This window comes from Podarcis gaigeae, assembly GCF_964106915.1.
Source record: "Podarcis gaigeae genome assembly, chromosome: 2".
Lineage (NCBI taxonomy): Eukaryota > Metazoa > Chordata > Lepidosauria > Squamata > Lacertidae > Podarcis > Podarcis gaigeae.
The window spans coordinates 73,680,753-73,703,691 of record NC_139679.1 but is presented as its reverse complement, the minus strand read 5'-3'; the positions used below and the strand labels follow the sequence as shown (position 1 = coordinate 73,703,691).

General features: G+C 40.7%; 1 protein-coding gene across 5 annotated transcripts in view; it reads left to right on the top strand.

Moving 5' to 3' along the window:
* The window catches only part of CACNA2D2 (calcium voltage-gated channel auxiliary subunit alpha2delta 2), a 520,700-nt gene that overhangs the window by 3,633 nt on the left and 494,128 nt on the right, over window positions 1–22,939 (top strand). For 3 of the 5 annotated variants that reach the window (XR_014561165.1, XM_083726519.1, XM_083726518.1), the window contains exon 2: window positions 20,020–20,073. The exons of the other annotated variants lie outside the window; for them this stretch is intronic. Coding sequence is in view for 2 of the 3 variants with exons in the window: in XM_083726519.1 (XP_083582645.1) it covers window positions 20,020–20,073 (54 nt within the window). In the remaining variant the exon portion in view is untranslated. The remainder of the gene's footprint in view (window positions 1–20,019; window positions 20,074–22,939) is intronic. 5 annotated transcript variants of the gene reach the window in all.

The window sequence follows — 22,939 nt, the reverse complement described above, 5'->3', positions numbered from 1 at the left end:
AGAGGTTTGAAGGAATATTTGAGGGGATATTGTATCACAGCTAAGAATGATACTGAGCTTTTAAAATTAGAATCACTCTTAACTTTTAGAGATTGTTGCTGCTGAATTACTACCTCTCTCTCTTTCTCTCTCCACATGGATGTAATACGTATATATATAAAATTATCAAGTATAAGGGCTTAGCCTTCATAACTATTTCTAGAGCTGCCTCCCATTACAGCAGGCTGTCTTGCCTGCAGCATGCAGAATGATTAGAGTATTTGCACTTGGATTGCTGCGACTCAGATATGATTTAAACATTCACAGTGGTTTTGCATATCAGTTCCTAGTTCTGTCCCCTAGTAAACCTCTGGTGTTTCATATTATCTCTCTCTTCCTGGGTAGCATGGTTTTAATCATCTTATGCTGAGCTAAGGAAGGCTTGGCTCAGCCTGTTGTCTAACGTAGAATTTCTCATCGAGATTTAGAAAGCAAAATCCGAGATTGGAACAGGCCCATTCACTTGGGCATGTTGGGTGGTATGCACTTGATTGACAAGTTGCTTTTGGTGACTGGGTATGCCTGTGTACACAGATGGGATTAAGGGCTTTGCTCTTTGAGGCTGATTCTTCTTTTAAATACTTTTCAGCATTGGCTAACTGGTACTAAATAGAAGCAGGATCTTGTGGAGGCTGATGTGGAGTGAAAGAGGATCCTGTATAACAATTGATCACTTAAGAAGCTATTCTCATGTTTGAGTCCACATTTAAATCATACAAGACATTACTAGGAATTAAACTATGCGGGAGCAGAGCGGAGTAATCCAAATACAAATTCCAAAGCTGCAGTTATGTTGGTCTGTTTCAGTCAAAACAACATAGATTCCTGTTGCATCTTAAAGGCTGACAAATATCTTCAGACATAAGCTTTCATGGGTTAGAGCCCACTTCACCAGAGACAGAAAATATAAATTCTTATCAGCATTGTAACCTTTAAACAAGTTGGTTATCTTTTGTATTTGAAATAAATTTTCCAAAGGCTGGAGGGCTATTTCTGATTAAGGAAATGTATATGCTTTGTACCTACCGCTTTCCACAAATGTGAGATCTTTATTAGTTTATCCTATTGTCTGGCAGTATGGCTTATTTGTTGCTTTGCTTCAATTCCCACCCCAGATATAGTTATTTATTCCTATGTGATGCATAGTATTCACTTTTTTTTTTAAATGGCAGTTAGAAATGTTGTGTGATGTTTTGTCTGATATTAGGCACCACACATTTGAAAACGGGTGATATAATATAAACATGTAAAACAAAGATCACTGTGAGATCAGGATGCTGGACTAGGGCTCTTCTGATGTTCATTGACTACCTTCAAGACCCATTGAGAAATGTCCAGTCTTGCTGCTTTCAGCAAACAAGATGGTTAAGGGTCAAGCATATACTGTATGTACTTGGTCTAACTTCTCCCTGCACTCTGTCTACATCTTCAGGACCAGCAACCTGAAAGGGATCCATGAAAGCTTGGTGAGACAGCACAATAGCACCATCTGTCTCCGATCTTGCTTCAAAAGTAGACTCAAAGTCTGAACTGATCCAAGTGATTTTACCTGTGAAAACTTTCAAAACAGTCACAGTGGTTCATGAGTTGTTCTTTCACTTCCCTGCCTTTACCAGGTTGTAGAAAGCCTTTTACCACTGGAGAGGTTCCACTGGATGACACTGAGCAGATGTAATGGTGTCAGAGAAGAGAGATTTGGTAGCTGTCACCACTGCCAAAGAATAGATGATGGTGATGATGATTTATTTATATGCTGTCCATCTGACTGGGTTGCCCCAGCCACTTTGGGCAGATCCCAACAAAAATATTAAAAACACAATGAAACATCAAACATTAAAAACTTCAGTATACAGCACTGCCTTCAGATGTCTTCTAAAAGTTGTGTAGTTCTTTATTAACTTGACACCTGATGGGCAGGTGTTCCACAGGGCAGGTGCCACTACTGAGAAGACCCTCTGCCTGGTTCCTTGTAACTTCACTTCTCAAAGTGAGGGAACCACAAGAAGGCCCTCAGAACTGGATCACGGTGTCTGGGAGACACTCCTTCAGGTATCCAGGGCTGAGGCAGTTTAGGGTTTTAAAGGTCAGCACAATTTTGCTCAGAAATGTACTGGGAGTCAATGTAGATCCTTTAGGATTGGTGTTATATGGTTCCGGCGGCCACTCACAGCCACCAGTCTAACTGCCGCATTCTGGATTAGTTGTAGTTTCTGAATCACCTTCAAAGGTAGCCCCATGTAGAACACCTTGCAGTAGTCTAAGCAGGAGATAACTACAGCACGTAACACTCTGGCGAGACAGTGCACAGGCAGGTAGGGTCTTAGTCATCATTCCAGGTGGAGCTGGTAGACAGCCGTCCTGGACACAGAATTAACCTGTGCCTCCATGGACAGCTGTGCCCCCAAATGACCCCAAGGATGCACACGTGGTCCTTTGGTGGCACAGTTACCCCATTCAGGACCAGGGAGTCCCCCACACCTGCCTGCCCTCTGTCCCCTAGAATAGTACTTCTGTCTTGTTGGGATTCAACCTCAATCTGTTAACTACAATCCATCCTCCAACCTCCTCCAGACACTCACACAGGACATTTATCAGCCTCATTGGTTCCAAGTTAAACAATAGATAAAACTGGGTATCATCTGCATATTGATGAACACCCAGCTGAAACTCCCTGATGATTTCTCTCAGTGGCTTCATATAGATATTGAAAAGCATATGGGATAGGATAGCGCTGTGAGGCATCCCACAAGTGAGCTCCCAGGGGTCCGAACGCTCATCCCCCAACACCACTTTCTGGACACCCCCAGGAGGAAGGAGTGGAAGCACTGCATAACAGTGCCTCTAGGTCCCAACCCCCCAAATGGTCCTGAAGGACAAGATGGCAAATGTTTATACTGCTCCTAGAACCTTGATGAGCACAGCTAGGATGGGTTAAATCCATTCTCTACCTAGGTTGGAATTCTCACCCAGGATTAAATCCTGGACTGTGGTGATGATACCATTCAACCATCTAGCATCGAGGAGCAGCACATTAAGGCTTAACAAATTACTTAGATGTCTTCCAGGAACTGTAGATTTGGGGTAAGGTTTGGGAGGAAGACTGTTTTATCTTCACCTCAATAGTAGGCCTCTGTCTAAACCACATTCTATGTTTATGCAGATTTTCTGTCACAACAGAGTGTATAGAAAATGCAGCACCATGGTTAGCACCCCCTTTGTGAATGGTCTGCAGAGATCTATCAGAATTTGTGGAACACAGTATGTTCCTAGTCTATACTGAACACAGTTTGGGAGGACATTGTATTTAATAAAGGCATGTCCTCCCTGAAGCACTCTGAGACTCCTATGAGTATTATCTGTGAGAATCTTGGCTCTGCCTGAAGGAGCATTTTGTGGAAACCTGAAAGGTTGTAAACTCTTATCAACTGAAGTTGAAGATGGTCCACTAAAAGCTATTATCCTATCTGCTTGCTGAAAGGCTTGGCAGTCAGTTATGCAGCACAAACAGAAAGAAGATAGACAGGGAAAATGGTTGGCAATATTTTACCTTGTCATTAAATCTCCTTTCTTTTAACTTCCATCCAAGCTTGTTTTAGATGTGACTCGTTCGGAAAATTAAATCAATACAGAAATAACTGATGAATCAAATTACTGCCAAAATCTTAAATAGTTCTAATGATACTTTAGTTTCCCCTCATTTTAAATTATCCGCACAGTTCTTTGCTTAATATAAAAATGCTTCCTTCTCTGGCAGGTGAGAAGAGGAATGCAATTTTATTCATGGAGTTCAGAATGTATCAAAATGGCCTGCACCTGGAGCAAATAACCAAGAAAAGTTGGTTGGTTATCTATGGTGTGTTCTGCAGGAACACATTGAACCATGCATCCGCTCACCATCAGTTAGCTCCTGCAGCCTGGCACCTTGGAAAATCAGCATAGGTTCTTCAATGAGCACTAATAAATGAATGAATGAATGAATGAATGAATGAATGAATGAATGAATGAATCTTTTGTCTCTTAGCTTAGTCTGTTAGGCTCATAAATATATTTGAAGGTGAACTTTGAAAGCAAAAAAGAAACAATTGAGTCTAATGGTGGTTTATATTTATGTATCTATTAGATTAATTAATAGATTAATTAGATAAATTAATATTTTTCAATGTTCAATATTTTTGCACACAACTTGCATGAGTTGACAGCTAATGAAGCAATAAGATTTCCTCCCCTCCTGCAGCTCTCTGCAGCCCCCCCCCCCAAAAAAAAAATTCAGCTCCAGATGTCTGGGAGATCCTTCAGAGCAGACTTTGGTAGGATGAGGGGAATGCAAGGCAGGAGGAGAGGAGAAGCACGTCCATTTCACTCACTTGGATAGCACTTGATGCAATCCCTGTTCAATACCAGTGTGTATTTTTTGTAATCTTTTTTGTAAACTTCTTGAAGGTTTTATGACAAACAAGCAATATAGAAATTGTTGTGAAATAAATAAATAATAAAATATGATTGAAGGGGTATGCCAGGGCAGGCAGGGTAGGGTTGTGATAATAATTTTGAGAACTGGGATATAGTAGGGACTAAAAACATGAGTTGTGAGCCAAAAAGCTTCTGGTTTAGGTCCCACCTCAACCACAAATCTCTCACAGCTTCATCTTCAACTACTGTTTGCAGATAGAATAGTGGCCTGTCTTACAGGGCTGCTTGAGAGAACAAGAAAAAAAGCTTAATTTGCTGCTCATGCAGCCACGTATTCTGACTGTAAAGGTAAAGGTAAAGAGACCCCTGACCATTAGGTCCAGTCGCGGATGACTCTGGGGTTGCGGCAGGGACCAAGCAATGGGAGCTCACCCCATCGCGGGGATTCGAGCTATGAGAAACTTAAAGATAAGGTGCGTGATTGGTTACATTACTTTCAAGTAAGAGAGGCCTATAATTTGGACAGGAAAAATGGCTTCCAGGTGGAAAAATCGAAGCTGGAAACAGAATTGTTAGAACCCAGTGCTAGGTTATTGTCGAGAATGTATAACTTGCTGCTGAAATGGAATACTGAGGATGAAACGGTTAAATCTTCTATGATAAAATGGGCACAAGATATTGGTCATAACATTATGTTCACCGACTGGGAACGGTTGTGGACCACCGGTTTGAAATTTACGGCATGTAGTGCCATAAGAGAGAATATTATGAAAATGATTTACAGGTGGTACATGACCCCAGTCAAGCTAGCAAAAATCTATCACCTGCCTGATAACAAATGTTGGAAATGTAAAGAAACGGAAGGAACTTTCTTTCACCTTTGGTGGGCCTGCCCGAGGATTAAGGCTTTCTGGGAAATGATATATAATGAACTGAAAAAAGTATTTAAATACACTTTTCTAAAGAAACCAGAGGCCTTTCTCCTGGGTATGGTTGGCCAACTGGTGTCAAAGAAGGATAGAACCTTTTTTATGTATGCTACAGCAGCAGCAAGAATACTCATCGCAAAACACTGGAAGACACAAGATCTACCCACCCTGGAAGAATGGCAGATACAAGTAATAGACTATATGGAACTGGCAGAAATGACCGGCAGAATCCGAGATCAAGGAGAAGAGTTGGTGGAAGAAGATTGGAAGAAGTTTAAAGTTTATCTACAAAATCATTGTAAAATCTATGAGTGCTAAGGGCAGTGTAAATGAAATGATGGGGTTCTAGTGATTAAGATAAGTAAGAGTATAAAGGGAAAGATAAAGGATGAAAACGAATATGAATGAGCTTGCTGAATTTTTTTTTAAAGTGGAATACAAGAAGGGAAGGCGGGAGGAAGTAAGGAAAATAAGGTTTTGAAGACTACTAAAACGAACCAGAGCTTCTTTTTAATTTTTTATTACTATGTTGAATCTTTTTTATGTTTTCTTCTTTTTTTATGACTCTTGATGTTGTTTGTATTTCTGATGTCTGTTGTTTGTTGTTTCGGAGTTTTTTACCTTTTGTAAAACTTAATAAATATCATTTAAAAAAAAAAGAAATGGTGGGTGAAGAAGGATGAACCTTGGTTCACAATGTTTTGTAACGAAATAAGGTCCAAAGAAACATTATGTTGAACATCAAACCTTTGCAAAGGTGTGTGTGGGTGTGGGTGCGTGCACACACACAAACACACACACACAAGTTGTGATGATTTAAAAGCAGACATTCACAATTTGTGGCCAGCAGAGCTGGACAACACAATCTATTTGGGCCTGTCATTTGCTTGATAATCCTTCCCTGCCCCCAGGCACAGCTGAGCTGAGCTGAGCTGAGCTTCGGATACCTTGATGGCAAGCAAGCCATCAATACAGCTCCTTGAGTGACCTTAAGAGTTTAAATGAAACTCAATGGAATCCCACATCAGGTGAATAAAGAATCAGTTCTGTTGTGCCAACCGGAAACACAGTATTTCAGTGTCTTGAAGCCTTTGGAACTGGCTGTGGATTCACGCACATGAGTAGAAAGGAAAAGGCAAAGTGGTACACATTGTATCTTAAGAAGACTCTTCACTGAAGAGAATTCAGACTTCAGATAAAGAAAGCAGAATGCTTGCCATCAAATCTTTGGATCTCCCATTTATAGTAACCAATAAATACAGTTCACAACCCCCAAAATGTGTTGTCTGATACTTTTTAGGCATTTCTGGATTTCGGACACAGCCATTATTAGTCTTTACACGCATTTCAGAATTTTTGGCCTTGATACTGCTTTCATGAATGACTCCAGAACTTTCCCCCATTTTCATAGCAATATATATTATATCTCAAGAAAACACAGATACAACAATCAATACTGTAAGAAAGATATTAAGTTCAGTTATCCCGAGTGCTATTTGTCAGTCAAGAGAGTGTACCCCACCAGCCCGATAGAAAGGAGAGCAATAGAAAACTTCCTGCTGTTTTGAGAGTATGGGTCTTTTGTTTTCTAGAAATTGAGTTCTTCTGCTTAACCATCTCCATATATTATGTATGGGGCACTGGCTAGTTATTCTAGGATGCTTGGAAGAGAACCAAAGAAATGGACCTCAAGGCTGGGAACAACCAGGAACACAGATTGCATATCTAGGCTCTCAAGTTGCTTTCCCAATGTGATATACTGTTGTAGATTAAAAATCCAAGTGTCTCCAGTCAGTCTAAATTGGGAGAAAACTATTCCATGACCTCAATATGTCTTTCACTGTGGAACACATTTGTTGAACACTACTGCTTATCACGAACATTCTTTAATACCCACTCCATTCAATTCCAGTACCCCCAATGTGGTGTCTCAGTAGAGAAGCGAGGAGGTTTTGGGTAAAAGATTTATTTCCAGATACATACAGGCTACTAGTGTGGACTTCAAAACCATCATTCACTTGTACTATTTATCCAGTTTTAAAAGTATTTCACTTACTAATTAAGAGATCTGAAGGTGTCTCATGACCAATATCCTCTGCTGTGACTGAGGCATATTTACAGTGGAGTAATGATGTCATAATCAGCCTTTCCCAGCTGAGAACTACAAATTTGTTGTGCAGCAGGACAGAACAGGTTTGACTGATACCAAAATTTCATACACAGAGGCTTCTTTAGATCTGTGGCCTTCTCAAGCAAAGATAAATCCCTTCTCTAAGAAATCAGGAGAGTTTAAGTTTTAGTTTTTAGTTTTTAGTGTGTTCAAATATAACATGAGATGCTCAGTGGTAGAGCATCTGCTTTGCATGCAGAAGTTCACAGGTATGGTTTCTGACACAGCCAGGTACAGCTCAGAAAAAACCCTGTCTGAAATACTGGAGAGTTGCTGCTATTCAGTCTAGACATTACTAAGCTAGGTGGACCAATGATCTGACTTAGTATAAGGCAGCTTCCTATGTTCCTATAAAATTACTCTTTAGCTATGGACTTTAATTTTTCTTGGCCCAAGAACATCTAAGAAATGAAGTTAATAGGGCAACAGACTTTTTGTTCAGGGGTGGGCTTCTTTCCCTTCAAAATTGATTTTGGATGTGCAGTCTCTACCCCACCCCCTGCAAATCAAAGGAGATGAATTTTCTGAAACAAACTAAAGTTTGAAGCATGAAATAACTAAACCTGAATTAAATACAAATGGATTAAATAAGTTTAATCCAAAAAATGAAAGAAAAAAATTCTTCCCCAATGTTCATCATTACTTCTTCTTCTTCTTCTTCTTCTTCTTCTTCTTCTTCTTCTTCTTCTTCTTCTTCTTCTTCTTCTTCTTCTTCTTCTTGTACTATTGCATTGTTGCTCTGGAATGAACTCTGTAGCGTGGATGAATACAGCCCAAATACCATACTGACACATTGGAGCAAAATGTCCTGAGTACATGCAGTCAACACTGCATTTATTATGCTGGAAGAAAAGATAAAATCATATGTGTTTGAATTGGGGGAGGGTGGCTGGTTCCATTCTTTAGAGAAGGGCTTCATCTCACTGCAAAGGTAAACCTAATGCAGCTGCTCACCATGTACAACAGCATAGGAAACCACATTTAATTATTGAAGGCATGGAAGCCAGTGAGTGTTGCAGGATTCTGAACCTGAAGCCAGTTAGATGTGGATTGTAGCTTCACTGAGTGCACCACCCCCACCCTCAACTGCAGGGCCACATAAGACACAGTGCTGTACTCTTTGGAAAATACTTAACCAAATTATGTTTTTAAGAATTTTGTGAGCTTGATTGCATTTTATAATGACAGCAAAATGTATAGTGATGTTACAGGTTTTGAGGGTCAGTTGGGTGGTCCCCTGAGTCCCTTCCTATTCTTGGGGTCCACTACCCAGTAAGGGTTAAAAGCTGAGTGGAGGATTCCATTGCTAACTAGGCCTTAGCTTGCCACTTAAGCACCATCATTAGTGCTCTCTGCCTAGGGTAAATGGGTGGGGCTTTCTCCTTCCCACCTGGCTGGTAGTTAGAAGAATAATAGTAGCTGTATGTGAGCTAAGCAGAGAGGCAGAAGAGAAGTTGGTGAGATAGTTTTGATTTGTGTGGAATTCAAGCTGTGACTAATGGAGAAGCAAGACCTGTTACTACTGTGAGCCCTTCCATCTTAGGCTCAGTGTAAATAAATCACACTCTGTGCTGACCCTCATTCCAAGGAACCTGAACCCTCGGTAAGTGCCTGGAACCCCTGGAATCTCTCACCGCTCAAAGATTGGTGTGGTGTGTAGCAGTATTATCTTTCTTACCAATGAAAGTGAATGTGAAGCCTCAGGAGAGTCAACATGAACTCAACAGAAAGAAGTGTGTATCTGCCTACACATGAATGAGTGTGCAGTCTGTGAGGTATTGCTGTAGAAAATAATTTTTCTCCAGTCTCTCATGTTCTTAAATGAAAAAGTTCAGTGTTTGGTAAGTAATCATCAGGATGTTTTAGAAAGCTGATGTTGAATGTGACTCTTGTTTGTCTTGATCAATTTGTACTTAAGATGAGTAAAGCATTGTGTCTCTATATAGCCAAAGACCACAGAAATCAGAAATCCCAGGTTCTTTTGCAAGGCACAAGTCTGTACCTATGACTTACACTTACAATCCTCATAAATCAACTCACAGACACATTATTTAAGCTTCAACAGCCATCACACATCTCCATCTATGAATGCTCTGTGACTGTCTTAAATTTCACAATGTTCCCAGGAGGATTTTCAAGTTGGGCTTCTGTTAATTTCCTTCTATAAGGGGAAATATAATCCACTATCTGTATGTAGGTCTTAACTTTGGTGTGTATGTGCATGGGATAGTAGATGGGTTAGTGGATAGCCATTATCTTGGAGGGATGACTTCTCACAGGTATTCAAATATAGTCCTCTGTATACTGAGTACTTCTGAAGTTTCACTACTCCAATGCAGATTTAAGATTTATAGTTGTAAGAAAAGTGGGATTGCTGAATGTGAGCAGTGCCAAATCAGGGAGAGGACTAGATCAGAATATGCAGAGATTGGGCTTCAGTGCTCTCAATAGTTTTTTGTGCCTCTTTCATTGAGTAAAAGAACTATAATTATGAAAAAGCAGTAAATGTAGTCATATTTTGTTTATTTGCATGACATATTCATATGGTTGTGTTTGATGCTTTTTGGAACAGAAGTTGAATCTTCTTTTGTGAGGGTGCATATAGCCCACATGGAGTTCATCTGTGGTCCTCCTGCTTGCTTTTCTCATGTTACATTGTTGAGGAAAAGTAGAACTGTAAGTCATTTATAAAAGCGACAGAACAAAGTGTCTAGATTTCACCACTACTCTTACTTGGCTAAAAGTACCGGTATTTATTTTACTCTTTGCTCTGTGGTATCTTGTGTACAGTGCTATCTTTATGTGTTTTATTTCCTGTGGAAGGTGAGATACTATCTACTTTGAATTAGAATGCACCTGTGAGTGAGGGGTATGCTCTAAGGGTGTGAATCAGCTTTGTGTGGGAGCCAATAGCAAGGCCAAGCAGAGTCATTTGGGGGTATTCTCCCCTGTTGCATTAAATGTCAATGTCAATAACACCCTCTGGGTCAGTTTAGCCCCAAAGCCACAGATAACTCGGGTCACTGTTGCTCTGTTTTTAATTACAGAATTGCTGTGTTTTCTATTATTCCTATGTTTCTTAAGATACATAGGCTCTGGAAGAAGTGAGACTGTCCAAAATATTGCCTGTGAAGCAGTGAAGAGCTCTAGATATTAAGCACAGTAGTATATGATATGTAAAAAGTTAAAAGCTTCATTAAAAATATATATCCTATATTGCTCTTCTTTAATAAAATTATAAAGAAAAGTTAATTCTCTTTACTCCCCCACCAAAAGGTCCTGGACCTATTTATCTGCAATTGAGCATGCTTAATCAACTCCAGAGTAGTTCCCATGTCTGTAAATTTCATCCACTTTGGCCCAAAGTGGGAAATGCGGTACCACTTTTTAGATTTTCCACTATAGTGACAGAGTGGGTTAGGAGCCAAATTATAGACTGAAGCACAGGACAACTTAGAAACATCAGAGGTCTTAAAAACACACAGATGCAAGATGAATTTGGGGGATGGTGTGGGGCATGCACACCCTAAGTATGTGCATAGCATCCATACGTACATGTTTTAGAGTGGAATCTTTGACTTAATACTCTCTACCAGTTTCTGGCAGTGCATGAACCTGATTATTTACATTGAATTCATCTTTAAAAAATAAAATAAAAAGCCAGTTAACAAATCTGCTCTTTAGCAGCTTTTGGGAAAGTCAGCATATGGCCTTCTCACTGGAAAGTGGGTCTGCCATGTCATATGGGAATCACAGATGAGTGGAAGATGTGCCTGCAGCCAAGATGAGCATGTGAGCAATTTAATCTACTTACTTCCATCTATAATTATATCCATCTTTTCACCAGCAGTCTTACCTTATGTTGCAGTATTGACTTTTTTTTGTCTTATCTCCAGGTTTTGAGGGGCTCTTGGGCAGGGATATCTCAGTGGGGCTGTCTCATGGAGTGAGCAATCTCCTTCGCACTGTCAACTCTACTCATCCATTGCCTTCTGCCTGCAGACCTGTACACTTAGAAGGCAGGTGAAAAAGCAGCAAAAGTTAGGAGGCGGGCCAGGGAGGTTAAGCAGTGGGGGACCTGTTGAAACATGAGCCTCGGAATGTGCTGTATGATGTCAACCACGGACACTGTTCTTTTTTAGATGGAGTCTAAACCCTGATCTTGACTGCTTAGTTTTAGAGCTTCTGTCCATGCCTTATTTTTGCCTTATGATATAAAGGATTTTTGTCAGTACTTTGGTTTAGAAGTACCGGTATATTGTTGCTTGGTGTCATGACCCATGAAAGCTGCCTGCATTGTGTTAGTGATTTTATATAGTTGTCAACAGATTAAATACTTTTTCAGGAAAAATGCCTATGCAGGAATGGAATATTCCCGATTATAGTCAGAACACCAGAGCCAAGATACCCATCAATATTATGGACGGCCCAGGCTTAAAACATGCATTGTTGATATTGACTTGAACTGAACTGAACTTTGGCACCTTTGTGGTGTAAACTCCTATGCATGTTTACTAAGGATGGAATGTCCCACTGAGTTCATCACTCAAAGTGATAGTGAGCCTATGCTTCCAAGTAAGGGTGCACAGGATAATGATGGCTTTTGATGATGGAAGAAAAGCCGTGAATTTCATACTGCACGGTAACTACTAAATTTGACTAAGAGGAGTAGGAGAAGATCACCAAAAGTGGATGTTTGGAAATTCAGAAGTCCTGAAGAAGTTTTGCTTGTTAGCAAAACAATTGACTGAGCAGTTTATATATTTTAGCCTGTACAGCTCTAATCTTTAAGGTGCTTTATTTGCAGCACTCTGAAGCTTGCAAGAGTTTGTAATCCAAATATAGAAAGTGCACAATTTACATGTTTAGTATTTGGAATAAAGCCAATGTACCTTGCATATAGTTTCTTTATTTGTAGTTCCTTCCACTGCAATTCTTAACTGCTTGAAAAACTGCACTTAAAACAACAAATTTCCACAATGACAACCATTTCAGCATCTGCTGTTACCTTGAACCTGTACATATTCTAAAAGTGAGATTGTATGTAGTGTTTAATCCGAACATGAAATGCAAAGCTTTAGTTTATGTTGCCGTTGTTACCATAATTATAATCCAGTGTTAGAAACTGAGATATGAAAGCTAGGATCTAAGTGGCACCTTAAACCTAGGTTATGGGTGCAGCAAGGGCATGTCTAGGCACACTTTTTTTATAAGAAGGATACAAAGCTGAAAATGAATAAACTGTATCTACAATATTATGTTCATTTTTCATATGGTCTAATGCTTCCCCTGCCCACCCCCCTAATATTCTTAAGAGGGTCTCTTCTCCAGTCTTCAGAGAATAGCTGGAAGTGGGGAGGCAGAAAAATGTCCTCCTTTCCTTCCACTCTGCAGTTTTAATCTGAAATCTTAGGCGCAGTCCTGCGCCCAGAGCTCAGAAACTCCTCACACTAATGAAATTCCTTGTCATAAAATGTGCTTAGAACAATGGGAGTTCGAACACTGTCACAATCTAGTTAATGGAATTCTAAACTGAGAAAGTTTTGACATTTTCTGGATTAACTCCATATCATTCCAATTTGATTTCTTATTTGGGTCAAAACCCAATCTACTAAATATGAACCTCTGTTTCATCTTCATTGACAATCACCAGGAATCTAAAACCAACCTTTTCTTCTCTTTTCACGTAAGTGGATGAAATTTGCAGACAATTGAGCCCCCTCCCCCATGTGGATTAAGCCTACCAAATTTCAGGCAGATCCATCTGGAGTATTCATGCAGTTTATTTATTTTTTAAAGAATTTTTTTTTTTTACCTTAAAGAAAATTCTGCCAAAATTAGATGCAACTTGCAGGCATGGCTGCCCCCCTTAAATGGATGAAGGCTGCCAAATTTCAGTGAGCTGATTTTTAACTGTTGGGGGGGGGGGACAATTGGAGAAGAAAAAGGCCATCCCTGTTGTCTAAGTCAGCCACCTGCACCCTGCTCTCACAGTCAAAATGTGGGGAAGAATTATGACCTATGTGAAGAAGAAAAAAAATTCTTTTTTTTTTTACTTGAGTATCTCTCCCCCAAATCACCATGAGTGGAGTGACTTCAGAAAATGATTCACCGTGATTAAAAACTGGACATAGCCATCAAAATTACCCCTCCCCTCAACACTCAACCTGTGGGCCTTTTCCCAGTCAGTTTGGTTTTGTTTATTAGAAAAGAAAGGAGGCAACATTTTGGAAAAACTGAGACCACAGAGCAATGTGAAAGCTTGGGAGGTTCCCGGTGTGCCTCGAGATGCCTTTTTAGGTGCAATCAACTCTGGAACATAAGATCATGATTCAGATCACCCCAATTCACCGTATTATTGGGGTACACACAGAGAGTCCCTACTAATCACCAAATTAAAATGGCCCATAGAGTTCAGCACAATCTCTTTCATTATGCAGCTAAGAAGAGCGAGGCTACATATTGTGTTATTTAACATTCTGTAATATTAGGATCATGTAAATTAAATGAATTGTGCAACATAAGCTATTTACATTTGGCTGTTTGCACACTGTGTAAAATATGGCTAGCCCCACACACCCCTCAGGAAGTGTTTTTAAAGAAACACAGTTTATGCCAATGATGTTTCTATTTCCTATCTGGTTATCCTTCTCTTTTTAAGAGGCTAGATGTGTTTATGTTAGCCTCGTAGGGAGCCAGAGTTTTCCTGGGGAAACTTGAGTCTCACAACTGTTATCCCCCATCAAATACTCACCTGGTTCTTAGCATGGATCCTATGATATTTTCTGAACATATCTGATTTGTGTGAGAATGTGTGACTGAGAGAGGAAGAGAGAGAGGCAGAAATTCCAGAGGCCATTAAGCTGGGTAATTTACATGCTTCTTGAGCCTGTGCCTAGGGAAATATATTTCACAGGTAATTTCAAATCTCTTGGCGTGTGGAAGAAGTCATTATTCTAAATAGAAAGGGTTGATGATGTCATACAAACCACCATGAAAGGACCATATTAAGAATCTGTTTTGTCTTCTCGAAAACAAAGAGAAACCTCAGAATATTATCTGAACAAGGTGTTTGGGCTCTCTAAAAAGAAAGGTTTGTTTGGTTTTATTAGTTTAAAGAAAGTGTTAGCGCTAAAAATAGAAACAAATTATCCTTGTTTTGTCTGTGTATGCGTGTTTAATCTACTAGGAAAGAGGAAGCAAAGAACTATGTTTTAAGAATCTGTCTTCAAAGAAAATCAGTTTGATCCAAATAGATATATTGGATCTAGAGTCTTTAATAAATTTGCAGAACACATGGGGGTTCTGAGTTTTTTTCTCAGATTATCACACGAATTAGCTGACACCTTTCCCTCACAGTTTTCCAAATTATGTAGCTTTAACTCTGCATTATCTGGCTCACAGTGTGATTGTATCATCAACTAAGACCCACTAGGAAAGGTTATCCCCACTCCCTCAACCAGCAGAGGTCAAAATACACCACCCACCCTCCAGTCCCAAATTCAGAGCTTCCCATAGCACAAATGACACAAGTTACATGAGTGTGGCTAATGGTTATTGTTCATCACAGTGCAGCATTGCCACCAATCTCCTCAGCTGGGCAGCGCCACCCAAGGCTCCTGCTGAGGCAGAATTATCATGGCCACCCCCACACCCTAGAGTGCGTGACCCTGACACAAACCTTTGTGGGTGCCCAGCCCTGTAATAGGGAATGTTGTGTTGGCTGGAGCACTCATGGCCCCCTGCCTATGCATGGGCCCCTCTGCAGAATTTCTTGCCTTTTCTCAACTCTCTGTCTGGATTCCACTGCCTGAATCATGGTTCTGGTTTTGGATCATCTCACTTTGCTCCTGATCCTGCAGTCTTTCACATTTAACATCCAGTTACTTTCATAATCATATGAAACCCAATAGGTACAACATAGTCACTTTTCCCATTCTCCTCTCCCTTTTCTGGTCCTTGATTGCAGCCAATTACTCACCCTAGCTGAAGGAAGGAGGAGTCTGAATCACTGGCTTGGAGGGGGAGGAGTCTGAGTCACTGTTGCCTGCAAGGGAGGAAAGCAGAGGGAGCAGAACACGCTCTCTCCTTCCTCCAAAACCCCATTCTCATTTTACTTAAATGGCAGCATTGATCATTCAGCTTCTGGCACAATCAATTCCAGAACAGATACTGCCAATATAAGCTAATGTTTTCAGACTGAAATGGTCTTTATAAAAGTGGGTTCGTGTTAACTTCCCAGTTTTAAGAAGTCATGATATTATTCAGAATCTGGTAAAGCTTTTATTTTATTTTTAGAAAAATGTGATGATCTGAAAGGGAGTGAAGTTCCGTAATTTAAGTCAAATCACGTATGCTTACGGTTTTAAATTCTGTGGCATTAAGAGCTTTCCCCCCATGGGAGTGATTTATGAGTCAAGAAAACAGCAGTTCTGTACACGTAGCACATTGACCAGACTTCTTTTCTTTTCTTTATAATGCTCTTATGTGACTGTACAAACCAGGCCTTCTTTCTGTCTGCAGCCATTTCCCCATTGACTTCCCTGTGCTTGTAGCATTAATAAATGTACTGGGGAAGTGAGGAGGGAAACATGTACAATTAGAAAAGAGCTATAAGAGAGAGAAAGGGACAAGCAAAGCAGTGGTGTGATGAAGAACAACAAAAAGCTCTTGGATCTTTTGGAAAACATGAATGTGGTATGAGGACTACCAGCTTATCCAGATGATTGAAGGGGCCCGATGTGACATTGCATGCACAACTGTGCAAGGAGCCAGGGGGCAGAGCTGAACGTCCTCTGAAAATTGAAGGGGCCTGGGCCCCTCCAAAAATACATTGGGGGAGGACTGCCTCAGCCCCTAGGAGTTATGCCTATGAGGACTACTATGATTAAAAACTAGTAGATGTCAAATTTGAAAGACACCAGCAGTCATGTGGAGACTATGTAGAAGGGGGAGTTATTCAGTGAAGCAAACTGATGCATTCTGCATAATAGAAGAGAGACTGCAGATCTTCCTTTACTTCCCTTTCCTGACTTCTCACTACTTCTTGAGCTGCAGAGTAAGTTGGCAGTGGGGAGGGGGTGTAACACTGGCAGCAGCAAGTACTGCTGAATGACATATCCTCAGTACCTCAAGAGGAATCCATGGGTCTTCTGTTCAGCCTCTCATTCCTTTCCATGGGAACCTAGTGTCCTTTTTGTGGCCATCACTACCTCTTGTGCAAATGAATTCCATATACCGTTCCCAGATATCTGTCCCAATACAGCTGGTAACATCCAAATAAGTATGCATGTATTGCTTACTGAATCAGGAACTACTAGTGTACATCAGATGTGGATCCACACATGCATGTTGGGGTATTGATATTGTATATCCACATTGCATTGCTTGCAACTGGATGAATCCACCTTCTGGCACAATAAGTCACTTATAAATAGCTTTTCAAAAAAGTGTGACTAGAGCGGATTGAAGCAGTCAAGTTTCTGAAAACAAATAGCTATGGCCATTATCCAAATTCTACTATCTCCACCACTCACAAAGAGGGGGAGGATTCAGCAGACAGGAAGCTAGGAGTGGAAATGTGGAGTTGGAGCAAAACTCTGGGAAAAGGAAGGATTTTTCTGCACTTGCCAATCCCCTTTTCTCCTTGATTGAGTTCATGCCTGTGGAGCATTTGGTCTCTCTCTCTCTCTCTCTCTCTCTCTCTCTCTCTCTCTCTCTCTCTCTGTGTGTGTGTGTGTCTGTGCATATGCATATGCATATATGCATGGGGGGGAGTGGGACTGTATGAGGGTGAGTGATAGTGGGGTGGACCAGTGGCCAATAAGAGAAAGAAATTTCCTTTTCTGGAAGTTCTTTTCCTTTCCAGTTTTCTCTGCCCAGCTCGTAGGGCTGCTTGGAGACTCCACAGCTTCATAATTTCGAGGGATGGTTAGATTGTGGTAAGCATTTGTCACTGTGGCCATTTACTACCTTCATCTTAAGCAATACTGAGATGTGTGTGTGTGTGTGTGTGTGTGAGAGAGAGAGAGAGAGAGAGAGAGAGAGAATTTTGAAATAATTACATCTAACAGTACTGATTTGCAAATCGTACTCTACTTTTTTGCTCATGTTGGCTGGGGCTGATGGGTGTTAACCAACATCTGGAGGGGCACCACTTTTCAATAGATTATTCCCCCCCTTTATTTGCACAACAGAAGTGCGTGTCTTGCTTACACGTAGTGTTGAGTTAACAACTTATATCTAACTTATGCAGAAGGTCTACTTTTTGTCCTCTGAAGTGTCTGTTGGCATTGATTGGATCCAAGGAACACATGTTATGATTGCAAGGTAGTGATCAGCAGGGTTTTGTTTTTGTTTTTTCATTATGAAGAAGAGCAAGGTCCCCTTTCTTTCCAAGAAGTGGGGATTCTCAAAGATAAAAATATATATGAAAGGGTCACATTCTCAGATCATTTGGACCTACAAAAACCAAAACTATACAAGCATTGTACAACAGGAAGCAACTTGGTTCATCTGTAAGTTTTCCTTAAGCATGCTTTGTAACCTCACATCATTTATGCAACTGTCTGTTGGTCTCATTTTTAGAGACTGTGTTAATGTAAGCAATTTTGCTAGAAGACCAACAAGAGATGCAGCTGGAATGATCCTTTAGCCTGTTCTTGCCAGCTTCAAATCAATTTACCAATGTTGGCCTGATGTCAAGAATGAATAGTGAGCAGGTGCATCCTGGCAATCCACACAACATTTGGCTTAAGCTGTCTTTAGAGGTACTGTTTTTCACAGAGTTTGAATCAGTCTTATAGGTGGCTTTTACTACAAAATATGTTTCCCCTCACATCTATGGCAACTGTGCAATATTCATGGTTTTGCGCCTGAGAAACGTTATAGTTTCATATTTAGAGCACTGGCTTCTCTTTTATGCATTCTCGTTCTATCTTATTCCCATTTTGATGGCTTTCCTTCATGTTATTCTGTACATATTATACCATATTGACTCGAATATAAGCCACACCCAAATATAAGCCGCACCTTTAAAATTCAAAGGGGGAAAAGGGAAAAAAGACAATGCCCCAATATAAGCCACTCCCTTAAAATTCCACAGACACTATTTTGAATAAACACTCACAAACTTTTTATTGATAACAACCTGTTAGACAAATTAAGGATTCATACAACTTTGTAACATGCAGAGAATAGCTTTTATAGAGAAACCAGAGATTGGAACTGAGGGAAGTCAGGGGTGGGGAGGGGAGGGTGGGTTGTTTTATGGGAGGGAGGGGAGGGGAAAATGGGGGGGGGGGAATTAAGGATGATATGTGTTTAAGATAATATGTTTTGTTTATATTCCTAATAAAAATTTAATAAAATAAAATAAAATTCCACAGGCACTCACACCCATTCCATTTTACTGTATGTCTGTTTCAGCGGCGATATCGTAAAAGCCAGTTTTTGTAAGGTTGCGAATTTAAGCCACACTTAAAGTTTTCACGGTCAGAATTTGGAAAAAAAGTGAAACCTATATTCAGGCCAGTACAGTGCACACCACCACAAACTCAACTTGATTAATGTATCTGATGCAATACACCTCAGTTCTTTATGCCACTGTAACAGTGCAATCCTAAGCAAAAGTTAGTCCCACTGGGTTCAATGGGAATTTCCCCTCAAATTAACTTAAATCAGATAGTTTCCAAGGTGCCACAGCACTCTTTATTTTAGTGTTTGGTCTTCCCAAAAATGGGAGTGACCATTCTAACGTTGAGATTGCTGAGCACCACACATAGCAAGCACTTATATTTCCATAGTGAATGGATTCTGGAAAAGAGCCATCTGTATCCACAAGATCCTCATCCTGTTATCTATATACAACATCAGCATTCCTCTGTGACAAAAGGAGAAGAATCATGTCTCTCCATTGTTGGCTATTGTGGGAAGCAAGAAAATGGTTTAGATGGAACAGTGTGCTATTCTTGTTTGGCATGTTCCATTTGGATATAGGCACCAAATTATGTGGGCCTGCTTTGGCTAAAATCCACCCATATGGAGGACAGGCTGTTCTCTGAGCTGCCTGATCCTTGGAATTCCTTTAAAAATTAGCATTCTGGGCATCTGTGTATCTGGTTTTGTCCATTTATCTGCCAGGTATGATGGGCTAAGCTTGGTTTCTGTTGTGCTCACAGTCCTACTTGGGGACAGGCCATTTTTGTTTGTTTGTTTGCATTTACTTTGAAGGTGAAAAAATTGCCCAAGTTGAGGGCAAAGTAAACTGAAAATTTTAACAACCCACCCCCACCACCTTTTACCATGCTGGAGGATGATGAGGTAATAAACACTAATTTCTCTAAACTGATATTAAATGCTATCTTACATAATGCAGAGATTCCATAGTCCTGACATAAATGGCAATGATCTAATAGCAAAATATTCAGCAAGTTGTTTTTCTCCCCCTTCCCTTTCTCTCTCTCTCCACAGTCACTTTCTGGAAAGTAGCAATCCTACAGTCTTCTCCTTGGAACAAAGTACCCTGTATGTAAAATGACAGGCTTCTGCATGCTTGGCTATCGAGAGAACTGAGTGAACATTGCTAAGTGCTTTATAATAACTATGATTATACCACCCTCTCTTAATGATGCTGTTCTTAGGAGCCAGAAACTTTTTTCAGGGAAGCAGTAGTGGGGAGAGCAGTTGGTAGATTAACAAAGGACACATCAAGCAGGTTGGCACTCAGTATCCCAGGAATATATGATATGTAAGCGGGGAGGGGGGTGGAGAAGCAAACTAGCACAACACAGCCAGTGGATTAATGTAACTGGAAGCTTATACAACCCAGTCACTTAAAGTGGCCAGAATACTGCTGAAACCATATGCCGAACCCATGCAAGAAGCGACTGCTTTGAAATTTGTACTTAAATGTCTTCTTTAGTTCTCTCTTGCTGCTAGCCTTTTTACACACAGAATATCTTTCAGCCTTTGGAGGAGATTTGCATTTTGAAGTCTAAGTAACTACTTGAGATACTCCATGCCAAATTAGCTGAAGTATGTCTACCTCCATGTGTCCTTGCACATGGCCAATTTTGTGCCTAAAAAGCGGAAGTTGGCAGGATTTATCTTTTCCGCTCTGTATAAAAAGTGTTTGAAAGACTGCCACCATAGAGTGATGCTAGCCTGAAAACCACTTGGGTCCTGGCAAGATGGAGGCACTGTGGGAGAGTTGTTCCCATGTCGAGTAAACTGCTCAGCTGCCAACCCTAGGTGGAATTGTTCTCTCCCTAAAGGAGCAGGCTCACAGTTTGGGTGTGCTTCTGCATCAAGCTTTGTCACTGGAGGCTCAGGTAGTCTCACTGGCTGGAAGTGCTACTGAGTTGTTTCTTATGTGTTTGTGTGTGAAGCTTGTTTCTTGTATAGTCACCGAGCTTAGAATTCTGTAGTAGAATTCCCTAGTTCTGCAATCAGCATCAGTTATGCTAATTTTTCAAAAGCTGCATAATGTCATATCAATGAAATATCATTCTTACTCTTTTGCCCATCTTATTCCAGATCCTTGAAATATTTTCCTAACTTTACAAAAGCTGGATCTGCTGTAATAAAGGCAAAGGAAGAAGAAAAGTTTTTAGAGCACCAATGCCTGGGACTGGCAGGGCTCTGACAGGTGTGTGACAGAGGCAGGGGAGCTGGAGGCTGACATAGGAAAGAGGGCCAGGTACTTATGTGGGTTTGGTGTTACTCATGAGGCAGGAGCCAAGGTGGAAGGAGCAGGAAAGATCCAAGCAGTCAGAGATGAAGGATGTGTCTGAAGTGGAGGAAGAGGCTGTTTAGGTGAGGGGCAGGTCAGGCAAATCCCCACTGTACCCTACTCAGCTGACTCCTAGAACCAGCAGGGGCTTGAAGAGGGAAGCACAGGGTAGGTACAGGAGAAGTCTCAGGCTGCATGCATGTACTCCATCAGACAGGGGTACAAAAGCCCTGGAGGTGGACATGGTCCTGCTGCTGCATCAACTCTGCCAAGCACAAAGCAGAAAAAGTTAAAGCCAGCTATGTAGATGCTGGAAGTGTGTTTGTATCTGGTGTACTTTAGGAGCTGCTGTAAGGGTGTGCTTTTTTCAATAAAGAATTAACTTTCAGTCATTTGCCTTCCTTGGCTGAAGTGTTCAGAACAGCAAGCGACTGCTGGACAGGGCCTATCAGTATTGCAGAAGTCCCATTCTGTACACCAGAAACTCCTTCTGTGCCCAAGATCTATTTTGTTTCTTTATCAAACTGACACCTAAACATTTGTATAGGTTTCACTGCACTTTAAAATGTAAGAATTAATTAATTAGTTAAACATTAAACTTGACTCTATTTGTTTGTTTGTTTGTTTGTTTGTTTTAATGAAAACCATCTCATGCTTTGGTAAGTTCTGTGCTGTGATATTCCTTTTCCATCTTGCAACTATCCTTTCCCTCTTTTGCTCCTCAAGAAGAAACACAGACTACTTCTTCTTCTTCTTCTTCTTCTTCTTCTTCTTCTTCTTCTTCTTCTTCTTCTTCTTCTTCGTATCACCTCCACTTTATGTGCTGCATTCCCAGTTTTTCTCTGTTGACTGCATCATGCAAGCAGCCAGGTTGTCTTCTATAACAATTGCATCACCATGTAACTTTCTGTTGCCACAGTTACAGACATCATTATGGATGTGCAAAAGAGCTGACCAGCAGAATGATTAAGAAAGTAGTATCATCTGCCAGGCATTGCCATGACTTCTGAGCTTTTGCCAGCTCTTTCAGTGCCAGCTCTGTCTCTTGGCTAGCTCTGCAAGAAGCGGCTTCTGTGTTCCTATCTTGTCTGAGACAATAAATTCCCAGGCCCTATCTTAGTAGTAACTGGGCTGTTCTTCCGGATTACTTAGCTTTCTCATGCTGTTCCTTTCTGTGATGACCCTTCTGTTCCTCTTCCACCTCCCGAGAGAATTACAGATTATACACAGAACAAACAAACAGTCTAGTGCCTTAATAATTCAAGCTTCTTGCTGAGCTTCCATTAGATGTGCTATCCTAGAGCCCCCAGTCTTTCTTATCCAGAGAGTTCAGAGGAGATGGCATCTTTTCAACCGCTCTGTCCTCATAAGAATACAAAATAATGCATAGATGGAAGCTTTGAAATAAGCTTCTGCCACTGACTCACATTGAGGCATGCAAAGGTTCTGAGTGAGTTGCAACTGAAATGGGTAGAGAATTCTTTTCAGATAGTAAGTACTATACAGTTGTGCCCTCCTCACTTATTAGTTCAGATGGGCAGACTTGTCTGGTCCTACTTATTTGTGGTCTGTGCTTACTGAGTTCACTTCCCAGGAAACTTGGGAAAGCTTCATGGTTCATCATGTTGGTACATACACACTGATGGTGCTTCACCCATG